Source organism: Macaca nemestrina, chromosome 7 (assembly GCF_043159975.1).
Source record: "Macaca nemestrina isolate mMacNem1 chromosome 7, mMacNem.hap1, whole genome shotgun sequence".
Lineage (NCBI taxonomy): Eukaryota > Metazoa > Chordata > Mammalia > Primates > Cercopithecidae > Macaca > Macaca nemestrina.
In genome coordinates, this window is record NC_092131.1 from 52426511 (window position 1) to 52446162 (window position 19652).

Below are 19652 nucleotides of genomic sequence, written 5' to 3' on the forward strand. Positions count from 1 at the left end.
TATAAAAGGGTAAGTTCATGTCCTTTGCAGGGACATGGATGAAGCTCGAAACCATCATTCTCAGCAAACGAACACCAGAACAGAAAACCAAACACTGCATGTTCTCACTCATAAGTGGGAGTTGAACAATGGGAACACATGGACACAGAAAGGGGAACATGGACACAGGAAGGGGAACATGCCTGTCGGCGGGTGGGAGGATAGGGGAGGGATAGCATTAGGAGAAACACCTAATGTAGATGACGGGCTGAGGGGTGCAACAAACCACCATGGCATGTGTATACCTATGTAACAAACCTGCACGTTCTGCACATGTATCCCAGAACTTAAAGTATAAGAAAAATAAAATAAAAAATAAAAGGTGCTAAGATTTAAGAAATTATGAAAATAAAGTATCTAACATTAAGTGTTCCTGGGTCAATGCAGAGTTCTGTATTACGTAAAAAGTAAAATAACTGCCAAATACTGATCAGTGAAATATTCAGAAAAATCTCTTTAAAGTTGTATATTCTGAAATTTCCAACTAGATACATATCAATCAAAAAACAGATTTTTACAAAGAATTATGGGAATTCTAGTTTTAAACTCAGAGTCAAGACAGTAATTTCCTCCTTCTCCTACCAGATCGAAAGAGACAATGTGAAACCAAAATGTAAGCTGCTATGAATGAAACAGTAACCTATAATCTCAAAGCATCTGAGGAAAGATCACCAAATACAGTAAAAATCAAAATCAGATGCTCCACGACCCCATCAGAATACACCCATGGCTATAGAGGTGCCATAAATGTGTAGTTCTCTGAAATTAACAGGCACATCCTGAAAGGTAAAACCAGCAATCCCCAATTTGACATGGGAAACAACAAACAAGTGCAAAGATTGAAACTTTCTCAGAAGGTCTCAAGAAGGAAAAAAAAAAGTCACAGATAAAATCACACATCTCAAGCAGAAAAAAATCACTCAAAGGGAGCAACTAGCCAGTGAGGCAGTCAAAAGATTCTCTAGAGGGAGGCCCTAAGTCTCTTATCTGAAAAGCAGCGAAGGCTAAAAAAACTCATTTTACATACACAGTCCCCAAGGAGAACACCAGTCAGCCTTGACCCTTTAGTAATACCAAGCCTTAGCACAAAGATGATCCAAGAAAAACACCCCTCATTGGAAGAACAGTAGTAAATAAAATAAAATAGAATAAAACAAAACAGGATCTATACTAGATATCAAAAAAATGAAAATAAGAAAAACACAAATAACAAGTGAAGAAAAATCACCAGAAAAAGGTTATCAAACAGCAGATAAAAATTGTGATTAAAAATCTAATATAGGAATCATCTCTGGAAAATAAAAGAGCTCAGAGAAAAGATAACACAAAATGAGATGAAATGTGAGCTGGCAAAACTAAAGTGGAAGCAAAAGCAACACCATCCCAGAAATATACTATAGTTAGAAACAGCAAACAGAAAAGCACATGCCACTGTAAACACAGTAAGGGCCATAGAGTACATGGTAGAGAGAAGTAAATAAAAAGGAGAAATAAAGTTTTCTTTGGTAATGTGTTAGGTTTTTTTTGTTGTTAAAGATATGAAAGATAATGAAGGTAGCCAGAGGAGAGCCCACATGTATTTAACTGATCTCCATTATTTTACTTATTTCAAGAACATTATATATAACTTCCCAGTAATAAAAGCTGACTTGAATCTAATGATTAAAAAGACATACTGTATCCAAGGTAAGTTTAACAGAGCAGTCAACATCAAGCCATATTATAGTACAATTACTGAATGCCAAAGAAACTGAATCCCTTGATGTGTGTAGAGTCGGTCAGACACTGAAAAAAATCCAGTAAATAATAAAAATGTGATTGATTATTCAAAGAATGTTTCATTGTGAGAGTGCAGTTTAACAAAAATATATGAAAAGGGTGCAAAATGCAGGCTGGCTTCAGACCTCTACCCAGCAATATGAATAAAGAGAACAGTGAAACAACAAATGCATAAAATGTTTCAAGGAAAGAAAATGAAACTCTGGAATGTTATACCCTACCAAACTATTATTTAAGTATAAATACAACAAAAGCATGTTAACTTGCCAAAATTTGGAAAATTTCTTGAAGAAATCCCAGGAAAAGCAACTTCAGCTAACCAAGAGATGAATAAAGAAGCTATGACAAAAATACTAATATTGAGATCTGGACCTACCATTAAACTATAAAATTAAAACTAAAACATGAAAATTATAATCACAGAAGAGATGTTAAATATTACAAGTATCTGACAAACAGAAAAAGTATTATTAACAAAAGTTGAGAGGGGTAGAAGAAAGCAGCTAGGGGAAAAAAATTGAAGTGGTATAACAGTAGTTCCTCCTGCTACGCAGCATGAGGCCCAAATTGTTAATAATTTAAAGTTTAAAATATAACTGAAGCAAGTATATTTAAACGTCAATAATAAAAAATTAATAATTAAACATTTTACTAATAATTATATTAATAGTTTATATTTTTCAGCATTTATTATATGCTAGGGACTCTAAGCACCTAACATGCACTATCATTTAATTCTCAAAACTTGGTCACTCCCATTTTAGACACAGGAAAACTGAGGCATTAAAGCTAAGAAACTTACCTAAGGCCACAAAGCTGCAATTGGCAGAGTCCAGATTAGAATTCAGGAAGTCTGACTCCAGAGCTCAGGATCTTAAGTACACTCTCAAGTGCCTCATAACTCGAATACAAGGGCACGTGTGCACTCACACAACATAACATCTCTGCTCCAACCCTTCTAGCTTCTGCTCTGTTTTCCCCTTCCCAACTAAGCTTATTCATAGCGGACACTCGCTGTCACTTTTCCCATTCATTTGGTACTTATTTATAATCTTGTATTGCAATGAAACTGCTTTTACTAAGGATATCAAACTCATCTCTAAAGCATGTTACTGTTGATCATTCAAACTCAAAGTTTCTGTGATTCCACTATCTCCTGGTGTTCCTCCCACTTCACGTCTCTTCAGTATCTTTTGTGGTGATTTTCCTTGCCCTTTACTTGTTGGTGTTTCCTGGGGTTCATTCTTGAGCCTTCTATCACCTCTCACATCCTCCCTGATCTAATATACATCTACCATATGTACTGATGATAGTGGATTATCTTCCTCTATCACTCCCATTGTAGCCTTTCTTCTACTCCAGAGAAATATGTTTTTAATTGTAAAATGACTATATCCACTTAAATGGCACAAGGGACACCTAAAACAGCTTTCTGAAATTTCTCAATCCTCTACTCTCTACAAAGTGTTCACAAAAACCACACTCACCACAATCTATCCAGTTACTCAAGAGAGAAAACAAGCAGTCACCACGGACTCTTCTTTAGCCACTACATACAACTGCTCAGCAAATCCCTTAACTCTTCTATCCTATGCCAGTGCCCTGTATTTATCTTTCCCTTGCTCTAAAGTGGTCTTTATTCGGCACAAGGATTCAATTACCTCTGAGACTTTGAACAATCTGTGAAAAGGTCTGACCAACTCAGTTCTAAGGCAGGAAAAGGGAGAAATTAAACTTACCTAGTCTTACTCAGATACAGGAGACCTACAAAGGCAGAGTTCCTTCAGTAGAGAACAGAACCGCCCCATGAGAAACCAAAAACAAAAAGATTTTAATTTAAAACCAAATGGCTCCAAGGAAAAGGGGAAAAACATCAACAGTTTCAAAACACTTGCTCCATGCTATCTTTAACAGTTTCCAATTTCTTCCAAGGCCTGCCTAAAAGAGACAAAGGGTAGTCTGATTTACCACCCAGACTCTAGAGTTCAAAGCTGTCTCAGACAATAAAATTATTACTCTTGCCCCCATAAGCTACCAGGAACATCTTTAATTAGAAGAGAGACACTTAAAGCAATTATTTTTAATCTTAAAAAGCATTAACTCTAAATAGCAATATAGTAACACAGTAACTTCAGCAAGGTTCTTCCCTGCTAGGAGCTGTTCTCAATCCCCACATATAACTAACAACTTTTTAAAGAAAAAATTAAACCATTGAAGGTTTGAAAGTAGTTGAAAGGTTATGGGAAAAGTAGTCACCCAATTACAATAAAATAAACCAAAGGACAAATTCTTTAATCAATATCAAGGCTAAGCACCATGGCTCACACCTGTAATCCTAGCACTTTGGGAGGCCAACGCAGGAGGACTGATTGAGCTCAGGAGCTTGAAACCAGCATGGGCAACACGGTGAAACTCCATCTCCACAAAAAATACAAAAACTAGCCAGGCATTGCTTGTGGTCCCAGCTACTCAGGAGACTGAGACGGGAGGATCGCTTGAGCCCAAGAGGTGAAGGTTGCGGTGAGCAGAGATCGCACCACTGCACTCCAGCCTGGGTGACAGGGCCAGACCTCATCTCAAAAAAATAAAAATAAAAATAATCAAGAAAGTTCCTTGCAACAAAACACCTGTCTTCGTATTTAAAGTCACCTTTATCGTATTTACTGATTACCTTTTTACTCTGGGCCATTGCTGGCATCACATGGAGACTATCTAATAAGCATGCTACATCGTAAAATTGCCACAGATTTGTAAAATGCACTGTCAATAGAAGTATGACAGACTTATAATGCTACAATAAATGCTATGGCAAAAACATCCAGACGGTTGTAAGAAAGAATAGAAGGACAAACAATTTAGACTGTGAATTCAGGTTAGCCTTATATGAGAAAATGACATTTAAGTGGAGACTTGAAGGAGGAATTGGGCATAGAAAGAAATTGGAGGGGAGGGTTTGGGAGGAAAGGGGAGACAGGACAGACAGAAGAAAAAAATCTGATATGAGAGAAGAATCAGAGAAGACTTCATATGGGTGAAATTTAGTGAAGAAATAAGAAAAAATGTCATTAGGTGAGGCTGCAGAGACAGGCAGGACATAGACCTGTTAAGGAATCTGGATTTATGTTTTAACTGCAAAACAGAAAAACACCAAAGGGTTTTTAAAGCAGTAATATAACCTAATTTATCTCCTACAGGTCACTTTACAGTTATGTGGGGGGAAAAAAACAAAATTAGAGGACTAAGAAGAAAAGCAGAAACATCAATTTGGAGACTACTGCAGGTAATCAGGTGAGAGGTAATGGTCTAGACTAGTCTAAGAAAAAATCAAACCACTGAAGGTTTGAAAGTAGTTGAAAGGTTATGGGAAAAGAGGTGTGCATGTGTGTGTTTTTAGAATAAAGACAGTTAAATGCACCATAGCATTTAAATGACAGTTAAATGCTAATATTGAATAGCAGACACCACATCACTTTATTTTACATAGGTAACCCTTGAAAACTTCACCTTTCCCAGTACGACATAGTACATATGATATTATAGTGAATATGACCCATAATATAGATGTTAACTGCATGGGGTTTTTATTTTACAGACATAGTACATATGATATTATAGTGAATATGACCCATAATATAGATGTTAACTGCATGGGGTTTTTATTTTACAATTTTTTTTAAAATCAGCCATAGCAGTGACTATGCCTTTCAAATTATTTCTTTTAGAAAAGTAAACACAACATACACACACCCCCACAACAACAGCCCTGAAGTTCTTTGAACGGTGTGATCTTCAGTCACAAAAACAGTTCATATATGCTATCCAGAAATCACCTGACTTTGACTTTAGCACTTCTGGTCAGAGCAAAGCACAGTCCAGTTTAGCCAAGGGCCAAACGACTTTAAAAGTAATATAAATCTGGCCGGGCGCGGTGGCTCACGCTTGTAATCCCAGCACTTTGGGAGGCCGAGGCGGGTGGATCACGAGGTCAGGAGATCACGACCATCCTGGCTAACACGGTGAAACCCCGTCTCTACTAAAAATACAAAAATTAGCCAGGCATGGTGGTGCATGCCTGTAATGCCAGCTACTCTGGAGGCTGAGGCATGAGAATTGCTTGAACCCAGGAGGCGGAGGCTGCAGTGAGCCAAGATCACACCACTGCACTCCAGCCTGGGAGACAGAGAAAGACTGTCTCAAAAAAAAAAAAAAAAAAGTAATATAAATCATCTTATTTTAAGCAATTGGCTCTGTCAAAGGATCAGATGACATCAGATGACATTTTAAATAAGTGACTTGATTAGTGTGAATATATGATATGGTTTGGCTGTGTACCCACCCAAATCTCATCTTGAATTGTAGCTCCCATAATTCCCACATGTTATGGGAGAGACTTGGTGGGAGATAATTGAATCATGAGGGCAGTTTCCCCCATACTGTTCTCCTGGTAGTGAATAAGTCTCACAAGATCTGAGGGTTTTAAAAGGGGAAATCCCTTTCATTTGGTTCTCATTCCCTCTTCCCTGCTGCCACGTAAGACATGCCTTTCACCTTCTGCCATGATTGTGAGGCCAGCCACATGAAACTGTGAGTCCATTAAACCTCTTTTTCTTTATAAATTACCAGTCTCAGGTATGTCTTTATCAGCAACGTGAAAATAGACTAATACAGTAAATTGGTACCAGGAGTGAGGAACTGCTGTAAAGATACCCAAAAACGTGGACGTGACTTTGGAACTGGGTAACAGGCAGAAGTTAGAACAGTTTGGAGGGCTCAGAAGACGACGGGAAGATGTGGGAGTTTTGAACTTCCTAGAGACTTGCTGAATAGCTTTGCTGATAATGACACAGGCAATGAAATCCAGGATGAGGTCATTTCAGATGGAGATGAGGAACATGTTGGGAACTGGAGTAAACGTGACTCTTGATATGTTTTAGCAAAAAGACTGGTGGCATTATGCACCTGTCCTAGAGATCTGAGGGAGACCTGAGGGAGATGATTTCGGGTCTCTGGTGGAAGAAATTTCTAAGAAGCAAAGCATTCAAGAGGTGACTTGGGTGCTATTAACAGCATTCAGTTTTAAGAGGGAAAAAGAGAATAAAAGTTTGGAAAATTTGCAGCCTGATGATGCAATAGAAAAGAAAAACCCACTTTCTGAGGAGAAATTCGAGCCAGCACAGAAATTTGTGCCAGCGGCAGAAGTAATGAGGAACCAAATGGAAATCATCAAAACAATGGAGAAAATGTCTCCAGGGCATGTCAAAGACCTTTGCAGCAGGGCCCTCCTATCATGGGCTGGAGACCTAGGAATTAAAAATGGTTTCCTGGGCAGGGCCCAGGGCCCCCCTGCTGTATGTAGCCTAGGGACTTAGTGTCCTGCATCCCAGCCACTCTAGGCATGGATAAAAGAGACCAAAGTACAGCATGGGCCGTGGTTTCAGAGGGTGCAAGCCCCAAGCCTTAGCAGCTTCCACATAGTGTTGAGTCTGAGGGTGCACAGAAGTCAAAATTTGAGTTTTGGGAAATCTCTGCCTAGACTTCAGAGGATGTATGGAAACACCTGGATGTCCAGGCAGAAGTTTGCCGCAGGGGCGGGGCCCTCATGGAGAACCTCTGCTAGAGTAGTGAGGAAGGGAAATGTGAGGTTGAAACCTCCACACGAAGTCCCCACTGAAGCACTGCCTAGTGGAGATGTGAGAAGACGGCCACCATCCTCCAGATCCCAGAATGGTAGATCCACTGACAGCTTGTACCGTGAGCCTAGAAAAGCCACAGACTCTCAATGCCAGCCCATGAAAGCAACCTGAAGGGAGGCTGTACCCTGCAAAGCAACAGGGGCGGAGTTGCCCAAGACTATGGGAACCCACCTTTTGAATCAGTGTGACCTGGATGTGAGACATGGAGTCAAAGGAGATCATTTTCGAGCTTCAAGATTTGACTACCCCACTGGATTTCAGATTCGCATGGGGCCTGTCGCCCTTTTATTTTGGCCAATTTCTCCCATTTGGGTGACTGTATTTTCCCAATGCCTGTACCCCACTGTATCTAGGAGGTAACTAAGTTGCTTCTGATATTACAGGCTCATAGGCGGAAGGGACTTGCCTTGTCTCGGATAAGACTTTGGACTGTGGACTTCTGAATTAATGCTGAAATGAATTAACACTTTGGGGGACCAGTAGGAGAGCATGATTGGTTTTGAAATGTGACATGAGATTTGGGAGGGTCCAGAGAGGAATGTTATGGTTTGGCTGTGACCCCACCCAAATCTCATCCTGAATGGTAGCTCCCATAATTCCCATGTGTTGTGGGAGGGACCTGGTGGGAGATAACTGAATCATGGGGGCGATTTCCCCCATATTGTTCTCATGGTAGTAAATAAGCCTTACAAGGTCTTATGGTTTTGTAAGAGGAAACCCCTTTCGCTTGGTTCTCATTCTCTCTTCCCTGCCACCACGTAAGACGTGCCTTTCACCTTCCACTATGATTGTGAGGCCTCCCCAGCCACGCAGAACTGTGAGTCATTTAAACTTTTTCTTTATAAATTACCCAGTCTCAGGTATCTCTTTATCAGCGGCATGAAAATGGACTAATACAATATATGAAGTAATTTCTGAAGGCATTCCAGACTATATGTTCTGAGATGTTAAGGATGGGAGTAGATATTAATTGTTCTGGCTAAAGTCTTCTTTGGTGAACTTCTAATGACCGGTCACAAATATGCCCACAATCAAAAAACATGCTTACCTTCTTTAAAGCATCTTGTATCACACCAGACTTCTCCTTTAGCAGATCTACAACACAAAGAGCCTCATCTTCAGAAAACATCATAGTCTTCAAGGACAGAAGAAAATCTTTAAACTTCACTTCAGCATTTTCTTAATTTGAAAAAAAAAAAAAAGAGTTGGCATTAAAAAAACACAAGTAGTAACTTCAGCAAAGGTAAGCATGAAGAATTCATGGCCCAGAAAGTCAATAACCAAAAGAAAACAGATATATACTTCAGGTCAAATAAAACAAATACTCCAGTCAATAGGAAAAAAAAAGGGTTTATCATCTATAATACGGAATAATTACATTAGCTAAAAGTTTGCTCAAATTGCAAAATACTAAAATGCCAATATACCCTCACTTTAAAAAAAATCATTTAGGTGTCCAGTATGTGCTAATATCTGCACTAATATATTAACAATAATCTCAATGAACTTCAATAATCCTTGCACACTGACAACCAACTGTGAAAAACAAAATAATCCTGAGAGATATATAAGCCAAATTCCACACATGAGAAAATAAGTTCTAAGATAATTATAAAAAGGAAACCTGATTCTATGAAGATCAAATATAGGCAAACCATCCTGACATTTTAAAAATCCATGCATCAAGCACCTCCTGACCCATCCACCCTTATTTTCCCAAGGTTCTCGTATTAGGCATTAACAACCTCTTCTTAAAAAGAAACTGCCACCCATCAGACTCAAAGGAGCCTAGGGTTTTTAATACTTCAGCTAAATTATAAGTTTTAAAAGGTAGTTGTGTACATATGTGGAAACAGGAGATATGTGGGAACTCTGAACTTTGCAATGAATTTTGCTGTGAACCTAAAACTACTCTTAAAAGAAAAGTCTATTAAAAAAAAAAAAACAGCTATGAATTAGCCAAGAAACCTCACAGGAGACAGTAGTAGCTGGAAAATAATCATCAGATAGCAAAATAGCTGTAGGACCTTTAATAAGTCAAATTCAAGTTCCAGATCTAAAAAACTGAGGAGGCTGGACTAAAAGACTACCAATAAATCTTCTATTATGAGGATTTGATTCTTTTGCAATGCATTGTTTCTATGAGAAAATGAAATATATGACTCCATCAGAACTCAGAAATGTGTTTTTATAGTACAACGAAGACTATAAATCCCATACATTATTACCTTTGTCAGTTTCAGTCTTCAGTTTTTTAGTCCCAGATTTCTGAATCCCTTCTACTTGGTCAGGTTTAAGCAAATCAATAACCTCTCTCTTATCCACCACAGGACTTGAGTCAGCATTATCCATCAAAGGAATATATGCAGTTGCATGAATAAGGGGTTCATCTACGAAGACTGCAATTTAAGTTCAACAAAATCGTAATTAGAATATTTACAAAACAGAGTAAATGACATGCAAGCATACTTTAATGATAAATGCAGTTATTTTGAAACCTCTAATAGTAGTTCAAATTGGTTTTAAATTCCTATTTCATCATTTAACAAGTCAAAACACTCATTCTAATGAAGCAGTACCAGCTCAATAGCCTTATTTTATAGTAAATCATTTAAGTTCTCTAAAAATGTATAGCGTATCTCCTCTAATGGTATCTAAAAACTTTTTACGCATCCTTAGGTCTCATTTAATTTTTGTTTTAATATAAGAATTATTTCCACTTAATTAGTGCTCAAGGAAAACTATTAGTTTTTATTTATGTTGGTACTGTACCAACTTATTGTAGTTGATAATTTTTAATCAAGTTCTTTGTACTTGCTAAGTGCAAAAATCACACTGTTCCTAGCAGACAGCTTCTCGTTTCTCACTAGTTATGCCTCTAATTTCTATGGCACATGTACACTTGCTAAAACTTCCAAAATAACATTAAAAGTGAAAGAAGGAAGCCTCTTTATTTTGTTCCTAATTGTAATGGGAAGAATTTAAAGAGTTTGAACATAAAGTCTAACGTCTGCTGGTTAGAGATACAAATTTCCACACCCAGATGAAAATCTCTTTTCTTTTCATTCCTACCTTTTAAAAAGAACTTTTGTACTTATATATGTCTCTTCTTTTATTTAAAATTAAAATTGTTTAACATTTAATTTTAACAAATATATTCAGGTAATATTTCTCTCATACCTAATTGATATGTAATAATTTTAAGTTGTTTAGTCTTCACAAATTTCACAGCCAAGCTTTCCCTGGAAAACTGTGAACAAATAAGATTGCTCCATCTCTTATCATTTGATGGCTGCTATATACACATGTGAGTTCTGTTTAGGAATTAATTAGAAATGTATGCTAATGCCAGATCTAGCTAATGTCCTTAAGCATAATCTTTAAATGATATTAAAAAGTACAAATATTTCAAGAATGTTTTTCTTTTATGGTCTGTATGCTATTTATTTTTTTCAAAACTGAGTTAAGAATATTTATAAATGCTTTGCCCTTTGTAAATGGTATATAAACTTTTTCACCTCAAATGTATACTCTGCCCATCTGTCAAAGCACTACAAAGTCATAAGGCTAAAGATAATTTTAGACCTGCATTAGTATTATAGTTGTCATTAGCACACATTAAACTGGGAGCTAAAGAGTGTGTGAGATTTCCAGGGTCCTTGTGCTGGTGTACTTCTTTAGAATTAGCATTACAAAAATACATATCTAAAACATCTCACCATTTTCTGTCTTTTGTTTCTTTGATGAAGCTTTCTTCTTCCCTGATCCACTTTCTTGTTTAGTCTCTTGGTGGAGGGGTAATGCTTCTTGCCTTTTTGATGGTACTATGAGAGTTTCCACCTTTTTATCCTGGTCATCTTTATTAAACACAAATGAAAAAAATAATTGCAGCAAACAATGAACATAACAGAAAAGATGCAATCATTGAGTAATTCCCAGAATGCTTTACCACTAAAAATTTAAAGTGTGACATATAACACTCTTACTAATAACTTATTCTAGCTTTCTTACTCCACTACACCAGCTCTTCAATGTACTTACTCCTCCTTTCCCATTCCTCAGCTATTTTCAACCCTACGGAGCCAATAGGCATGATCAAGTCTCTATCATCTAAAAAAAGAAACAGCAAGGTACAGTTGCTCACACCTGTAATCCCAGCACTTTGGGAGGCTGAGGCAGGCAGATCATCTGAACCCAGTAGTTCCAGACGAGCCTGGGCAACGTGGTGAAACCCAATCTCTATAAAACCCCATCTCTACGAAAAAAATAAAAAAATTAGCCAGGTATGGTGGCACACACCTGTAGTTCTGGCTACTCTGGGGCTGAGGTGGGAGGACAGCTTAAGCCCCGGAGGTTGAAGATGCAGTAAGCCAAGATCGCACTATTCACTCAAGCCTAAGCAACAGAGCAAGACCCTGTCAAAAGAAAAGAAAGAAAAGAAAAGAAAAGAAAAGAAAAGAAAAGAAAAGAAAAGAAAAGAAAAAGAAAGAAAGAAAGAAAGAGAGAGAGACAGAAAGAGAAAGGAAAGAAAGAGGAAAAAGAAAAAGAAAAGGGAAGGAAAAGAAGGGAAGGAAGGAAGAGAAAATCCTTCCCCATCACCATAATTCCCAGCATCCCACATACATTTCCTTACATATTGACAAAGTACTCTTAGTTCCTTTTCTACCAATCATTCCTCAACTAATTGCAACCTGATTTTTATCTCTTTCATTCCATGAAAGGATTAACTCAGATCCCCCAGTGTCCCAAATGCCATATTCTACAAATACCCATTAATCCTTATTTGACTACTCTGGCATTTTATACTTCTGGTCTCTACCCCTTTCTTAAAATTCTCTCCTCTCTATTTTGTTCAGTAAAATATGGCAGTGACAAAAAGACAATTATTGTATAATTTCACTTATATGACATTCCCAGAGTAGTCAAATTCATAAAGACAGAAAGCAGAAGGGTAATTGTCGAGATATGCGGGAAGGTGGAGGGACAGGGGAAAACAGGGAGGCAGGTAGAATGGGGAATTAGTGTATAATGCGTACAGAGTTTCATTTAGAGAAGATGAAGAGTTCTGGACTTGGCTAGTGGTGATGATTATATGAGAATGTGAATGTACTTACCACCACACGACTATACACTTAAAAGTTGTTAAAATGGTAAATTTCATGCTATATGTAATTTGCCACAATAAAAATAAAATAAATTATCTCCTATCAGCTCCCATGATAATTCTCTTCTTACACTTGAAATATTCCTTTGCAGTATCCTTTGGGAACTGCTTCTACTGAATGCTGCTAGTTTTCAGGGTTGGGGCTTCAACTGAAATACTTTCCTTGGATAAGCTATCTACCCCCATGCCTTCTACTACCTTCATGCTTAAGGCTTCTGAATCTACTTTTCTACACTTACATACCCTACTGCATCCTGAGTTGCTCTAGTAGATGGCCCCACAGGTACTGGAAACACAAACTGGGGGTGTTCTCTTCTCCATTCACATCTAGTCTCTCTCCAGTATTACCCATTTTAGTGCTACCAACCATCTGCCAAGCACAAGTTGGCAAACTTTTTCTGCGAAGGGCCAGGTCGTAAAAACTTTAGGCCTTATAGGCCATATGGACTCTGGTACAACTATTCAAGTCTGCTACTGCAGCATGAAAGCCAGTCATAAACATATTATGAATGAGTTAATGAATGTAGCTGCATGTAAAAACACTTTATGAATACTGAGACTTGACTTTTTTTACATTTTTACATTTCTCAAAATATTATTCTATTTCCCAACCATTTAAAATGTAAAAACTATTCTTGGTTCATGGGCATAAGAAAAGGAAGTGAGCTACATGTGGCTCACAGGTTGCAGTCTGCCAACCCCAACCTAACTTAGAACTTGGGAGATCAGCTTTAATCCTGTCTCCTCCTTTATCTGCCACACTTCTATATAGTGAGGTTATTCGTGTCATTCTTACTTTGCATACTTCTCAACTTTGTTTCTTCTGTCACTACCATAGTTCAGGCCTACATCTTCATTTTAGAAAACTACAATAACCTCTTAACTAGTCTGTTGGCATCAAATACCGCCCCATGAAATCTGTTCTTGCTAGCTCTGCCAAAAAATCTTTCTAAAACAGAAATATGACCATGTAACTAAACTGCTTGAAAATCTTCAACAATGGCTAACCTAAGAAGTCCTAGCTCCCTGGCACGATATCCAAAGCCCATCATGATCTAGCCACTGCCATCTTTTCAGCTCTGTTCCCTACCACTCTCTACACCTCACATTGTATGGTTCAACAATACACTGTACTCTTGCAGCTCTGTGCCTTTACATGATATCCTGCCAATGAGGAATGAGACTCCATTATCTGCTTGATGAAGCGATTCAATGCTCAGGCACTGCCTCCTCTGTAAAGCCTTTCCTCCAGCATAAGCAGTAGTTGCTTTAGCTTCTATATTTCCTCTATACTTTCTCTATCTCCTACATAAATCACTTTTTTTTTTTTACTGGCTTACATGTCCTTTTTCCCAACTAAAACATGTAGTGTTTACCCTTACTATGTCTTGATCCTAGCTGACATGCAAATATTTAAAATCCAATATAACCAGGCCGAGCGTGGTGGCTCATGCCTGTAATTTCAGCACTTTGTGAGGCCAAGGCGGGTGGATCATTTGAGGTCAGGAGTTCGAGACCAGTCTGGCCAATTTTGTGAAACCCCATCTCTACTAAAAATGCAAAAATTAGCTGGGTGTGGTAGCACACGCCTGTAATTCCAGCTACTCGGGAGGCTGAGGCAGGAGAATCACTTGAACTTGGGCAGCAGAGGACACACTGAGCCAAGATCGCACCACTGCACTCCAGCCTGGGCGAGACCGTGAGACTCTGTCTCAAAAAAAAAAAAAAAAAAAAAAAAAATCCAATATAACCTCCTACAAGTTAAGACACACAAACTACTTAATGGTACATACGAGTCCTTTCAAATAAAACAAACTGTTTACAGTTGCACACATCACCACGCCATTTCTCAAGGCTTTTCCACTGTACCTATCAACTCCCTTTCCCTGGAATCTCCCTCCCCCGCCACCCACCCAAAAAACCTAACTAGTACTTACCCAAACTTTAAAAATTTCTGGCGTTACATGCTTTAAGTGGTCTACCTTAGAATTCCTACACTGGTTTAGACATATCTAGACCACTACTCTAAATCTTTTATAATGACCTATTTGTGTCTACAGCTAACACACGACTACCTTGAAAATGCACTATTCATCTCCGTAGCCCTACTACCTAGCATAATGCCTAGCATAACAGATATATGATAAATGTTAGCAAAACGAAGCAATCAAAGGTGAGAAATGATATCTGATTTTAGCTTTCCACCTTTAATTCTTACCACATCATTTAGAAAGTGAAGTTCATAACTGCTGATATTTACAGGTCCTAAGTGGTTTTAGTAAAATAGTCAAAGTTGGATATTTATAAGATGTATGGGTTTGTTGGGTTTTTTTCTTTTAATTTCTTGTAGAGATGAGGTCTCTCTTTGTTGCCCAGGCTGGTCTAAAACACCTGGCCTCAAGGGGTCCTCCCACTTCAGCCTCCCAATGTGCTAGGATTACAGGCATGAGCCACTGCATCGGGCTCTGAAGTTTAAAGTGCTATTTTATGATCAATACTAACTTCTACCAGCAATTAATGTTAATGAAGCAAACACATAATGAAAAGAATAATCTCGGTTTCAAATTCAGTATTAAACTTCTGTGTATGTACCTAACAGAATATCTCAATTCCAAGCTCCAAATCATACAATAAAATTAAATAGATTAAATAGATTACAATACCGCTTCCATTTTTAGACTTCTTCTGCCCTGGTTTCTTCTTTGAGGCAGCTGCTTCAGAGGGAGGGGTGGGCTGTTTAGTAACTGGGACAGGTTCTACTTTTTTGCCAGGAATCTTTGATGCATCACTTTCTTTGATGACCTGCTCTTCAAGTACAGGCTTTTGTTTCTTTTCCTTCTTTTTTCTTTCCCTAACACTACTTGAAGTTTCAACCACATTCAATGGAACAGGTACAACTTGATCATCTTCTACTGCCAAAGCATCTGATAATTTAAAGTCTCGAGGTACACTCTCAGAATCAGATTCATGGAGGTTTCCATTCTGGATTTCTTTCTTTTTATTCTTTTTCTTTTCTGCTTTCTTTTTATCTGTTTTGGTAGGAATAAGCTTTTGTTCTCTTTTCTGTTTTGCAAGAACTTCATCATATAATGTTTCTTTCATGAAAAGCCAGAAGAAGAGGAAAATTACTGTAATAACTATTGAAGGAATAAGAACAATAAAATATGCTGACTCATAAAACTCCATGGTACTTCTGTCAATGTGATCCTATAAAACCTAAATAGGGAAGAAGGTAGGGACAAAAAAAAGAACCTGTCAGTCTCATAAAAATTAAAGTCAAAACTGCTGCTCTTTCAAGTGGCATTTCAAATCTAACCTGACCTATAAATCTAAACAGGTTAGTTCTTTAAATCACATTTCTTGATTTATTTGCCAACAATTCATACATACTATGAAAAATAAGACTAGTGGTAACTAGAAAGAGTAGAACACATCCTCCCATTTCTAAATCATGTGAAAATATCCTAATTGAAGAGAAAAATTTTAAATATTCATTACTTTCTTTTCCCCAAATATCCACTTTTGGTATTTTATTAGTAGTTAATTTTTTTTGTTTATTGTACAGTGTTGATAACTACATGTGAAAATAAAGAGGCACTATTACCAACTGAATGGACATTCATTAAAAGTGTCATATTCTGAAATGCACACACACACAAAAAGAGGTGGTTTATTTACAGATTAAGACCAGTCACAAACTGCTTGCATCTTTACACCAGTGACTATCAGCCTCATGATGCGGTGGGATCTATCAAGGATATAAAAATCTAATATAATCAAAATCCAAATGTTAGGATGTGGCATTTGGCATTAAAATAAATTACAGACCAGGCGCAGTGGCTCACGCCTGAATCCCACCACTTTGGGAGGCTGAGGCGGATGGATCACTTGAGCCTAAGGAGTTCCAGTCCACCCTGGGCAACATGGTGAAACCCTGTCTCTACAAAAAACAAAAAACAAAAAAAAAAAACACCAAGAAAATTAGCTGGGCATAGTTAAAACGAGCCTGTAGTCCCAGCTACTTGGAGGCTGAGGTGGGAGGATCACTTGAGCCTTGGAAGTCAAGGCTTCAGTGAGCTGTGACTCTGCCACTGCACTCCCGCCTGGGCAACAGAGCAAGGCCCTGTCCCAAAAAAATAAAGTAGTGAAATAAATTACAAGTTGGGAACTTATCTCAATTTTTTAAAGGCACCCCATACTGCACAAAACAAGTTATACAGCAAAAGCGAGGCTGCCATCAACATCCTACCTAAATTGCTAAATAAAAGGCTTTGCCTCATCAATAGGACATAGGCCCTACTTTTAGATTGACTCAGTAAGTACGGCGGCAGGGAGGAAAGATGTAACTTGACTACCAACATCTGCCTTGAATACAGACATTATATCACTTACGTGAAGGGTAGTTTCCCCTAAAAGTAAATCTCAAAGTAAAAATGATTCTGATGTTGAGATTCTACATACTGATGCTCCTTATGAACATGCATAAGCCACATAAAAGTGACTTGTATTCTTATGTCATCTCAAGTGTGTTGTAGAAAAAGACAAGGTATATAATACAGATATAATTAAACATCAGGACATGTTTAGGATAAAGCAAATTAAAGTTAATTTCTGCACTTTTAATGTAAAAATAAATCTAAGAATGTTTAAAATTTTCAAATTATTGATTTGGAGAATCTTGATACGTAATGATTAGATAAAGAAATTAATTCTACCTAAACAGGGGACTTACTCTAAGAATTATTTTACACCTAAGAAAACATCTGATTTTAAATTGGACAAATGTGAGTTTATTGAATATAAGACTTTGCCAGAACTATAACAACACGGGTTTGAACTGCACTGGTCCACTTACACATGGATTTTTTTTTTTAACCAATTGTTACTGAAAATACGGTATTCACTGGACATGAAATCTAAGTATATGGAGGGCCAACTTTGTATACCTGGGTTCCACAGGGACTATTCCAAGACTTCGAGCGTGCTTAGATTTAGATATATGCAGGGGTCCTGAAGCCAATCTCCCGCATATGCCAAGGAATGACTGTCGTTTGTTCCACAGACATGTTATTAATCTATATGACTGAAGTAACATTTCATACTTCCATAACCAATTTTTAAATAGTATTAGTTAAACCCTAGATTTACTAAGACAAAGTTTTAACACGTTAAGGGGGAAAAGGAATCATGTGCTAACAAAATACTAAAAGAAACTCCATACAGAATTGTTTCCCTGATAATTCAAATTAACATGAACTGTCCAGGTTTTAAAATTAGACATATTTTATTGTGCCTGCGTTAAGTGTGATTCGTCACCCAGGAATGCTTTTAAAGAGCCCAGAATTTTCTTTTCAAACATAACATCCACAGAATACACAGCCTATTCAACATAAGCTGGGAAGCCAAGGGAGAAAAAGCACAAAACAATGAGTTGGAATGCTTCAAATTTTTGTTTTGGTGAGGAAGAGGCGCTGAGGCACTTAGCAGCAATAACAGAAGCTGAAAAAAGGGGCAAAAGTCAAAAAGGCCTAATGAATAAGCTGCAGCCCTGTACAAACCTAGGTCTTAGGAAAGCAGAAATTATGATCAAGCACAGCAAATTCACCTGTATAGAAAGAAAAAGTAGCAAATGTTCAAGGAGAAGAGAGGCTACGAGACCACAAGAATTCTGAAACACCGATTCTTCAAACGTTTTAATGATTTTCTAGTTTCCTTTTCCAGGTCCCATATATAGGCCTGAAGGAATCAAGCTTTCTATCTCTGAATTTTCATGGGAGTCCCTCTTCACGCAATTCAATTCACCTTCACTTGAGCTCACGTGAGACTCACTATGCATTTAGAGGAACCTACATAGACACAAAGAGATTAAGAATCAAGAAAATGTTTGCTACAGCCATAAAAAGGAATGAGATCATGTCTTTTGCAGGGACATGGAAGAAGCTGGAAGCCATCATCCTCAGCAGACTAACACAGGAACAGAACACCAAACAATGCATGTTCACACTCATAAGTGGGAGTTGAACACTGAGAACATATGGACCCAGAGAGGGGAACAACACACACCAGGGCCTGTTGGGGGGTGGGGGTTGAGGGGAGGGAACTTAGAGGATGGGTCATAGGTGCAGCAAACCACCATGACATACATATACCTACGTAATAAACATGCACGTTCTCCACATATATCCTGCTTTTTTTTTTTTTTTAGAAGAATAAAAAAGAAGAAAATGTTTGCATTCCTTTAACCCAATAATCCCAATTCTTTATCCTTAGGAATTTATTTGCAAGAAAAAAAACATATAGAAAGATGTTCACGGCCGGGCGCGGTGGCTCAAGCCTGTAATCCCAGCACTTTGGGAGGCCGAGGCGGGCGGATCACGAGGTCAGGAGATCGAGACCATCCTGGCTAACACGGTGAAACCCCGTCTCTACTGAAAAATACAAAAAACTAGCCGGGCGAGGTGGCGGGCGCCTGTAGTCCCAGCTACTCGGGAGGCTGAGGCAGGAGAATGGCGTGAACCCGGGAGACGGAGCTTGCAGTGAGCTGAGATCCGGCCACTGCACTCCAGCCTGGGCGACAGAGCGAGACTCCGTCTCAAAAAAAAAAAAAAAAAGAAAGATGTTCACAGGCCAGGTGCGGTGGCTCACACCTGTAATCCCAGCACTTTGGGAGGCCAATGCGGGCAGATTACTTGAGGTCAGGAGTTTGAGACTAGCCTGATCAACATGGTGAAACCCCATCTCTACTAAAAGTATAAAAATCAGCCGGGCATGGTGGTACGCGCCTGTAATCCCAGCTACTCAGGAGGCTGACGCAAAAGAATCACCTGAACCCAGGAGGGAGAGGTTGCAGTGACAGTGAGCCGAGATCGCGCCACTGCACTCCAGCCTGGGCGACAGGGCAAGACTCTGTCTCCAAAAAAATTAAAAAAAGGTTCACGGCAACATTACACAAAAACTGAAAAAAGAAAACGTTCAAC

At 38.3% G+C, this 19652-nt stretch overlaps 1 protein-coding gene across 19 annotated transcripts in view; it reads right to left on the reverse strand.

Annotated features, from left to right (window-relative positions):
* The window catches only part of LOC105473588 (kinectin 1), a 160346-nt gene that overhangs the window by 112619 nt on the left and 28075 nt on the right, over positions 1-19652 (reverse strand). For all 19 annotated transcript variants that reach the window (XM_071100127.1, XM_071100132.1, XM_071100129.1 and 16 more), the window contains exons 2-5: positions 15339-15891; positions 11231-11368; positions 9740-9910; positions 8560-8690 (exon numbers count right to left, since the gene is read on the reverse strand). In XM_071100127.1, the coding sequence (XP_070956228.1) occupies positions 8560-8690; positions 9740-9910; positions 11231-11368; positions 15339-15861 (963 nt within the window). In that variant the 5' untranslated portion in view covers positions 15862-15891. The remainder of the gene's footprint in view (positions 1-8559; positions 8691-9739; positions 9911-11230; positions 11369-15338; positions 15892-19652) is intronic.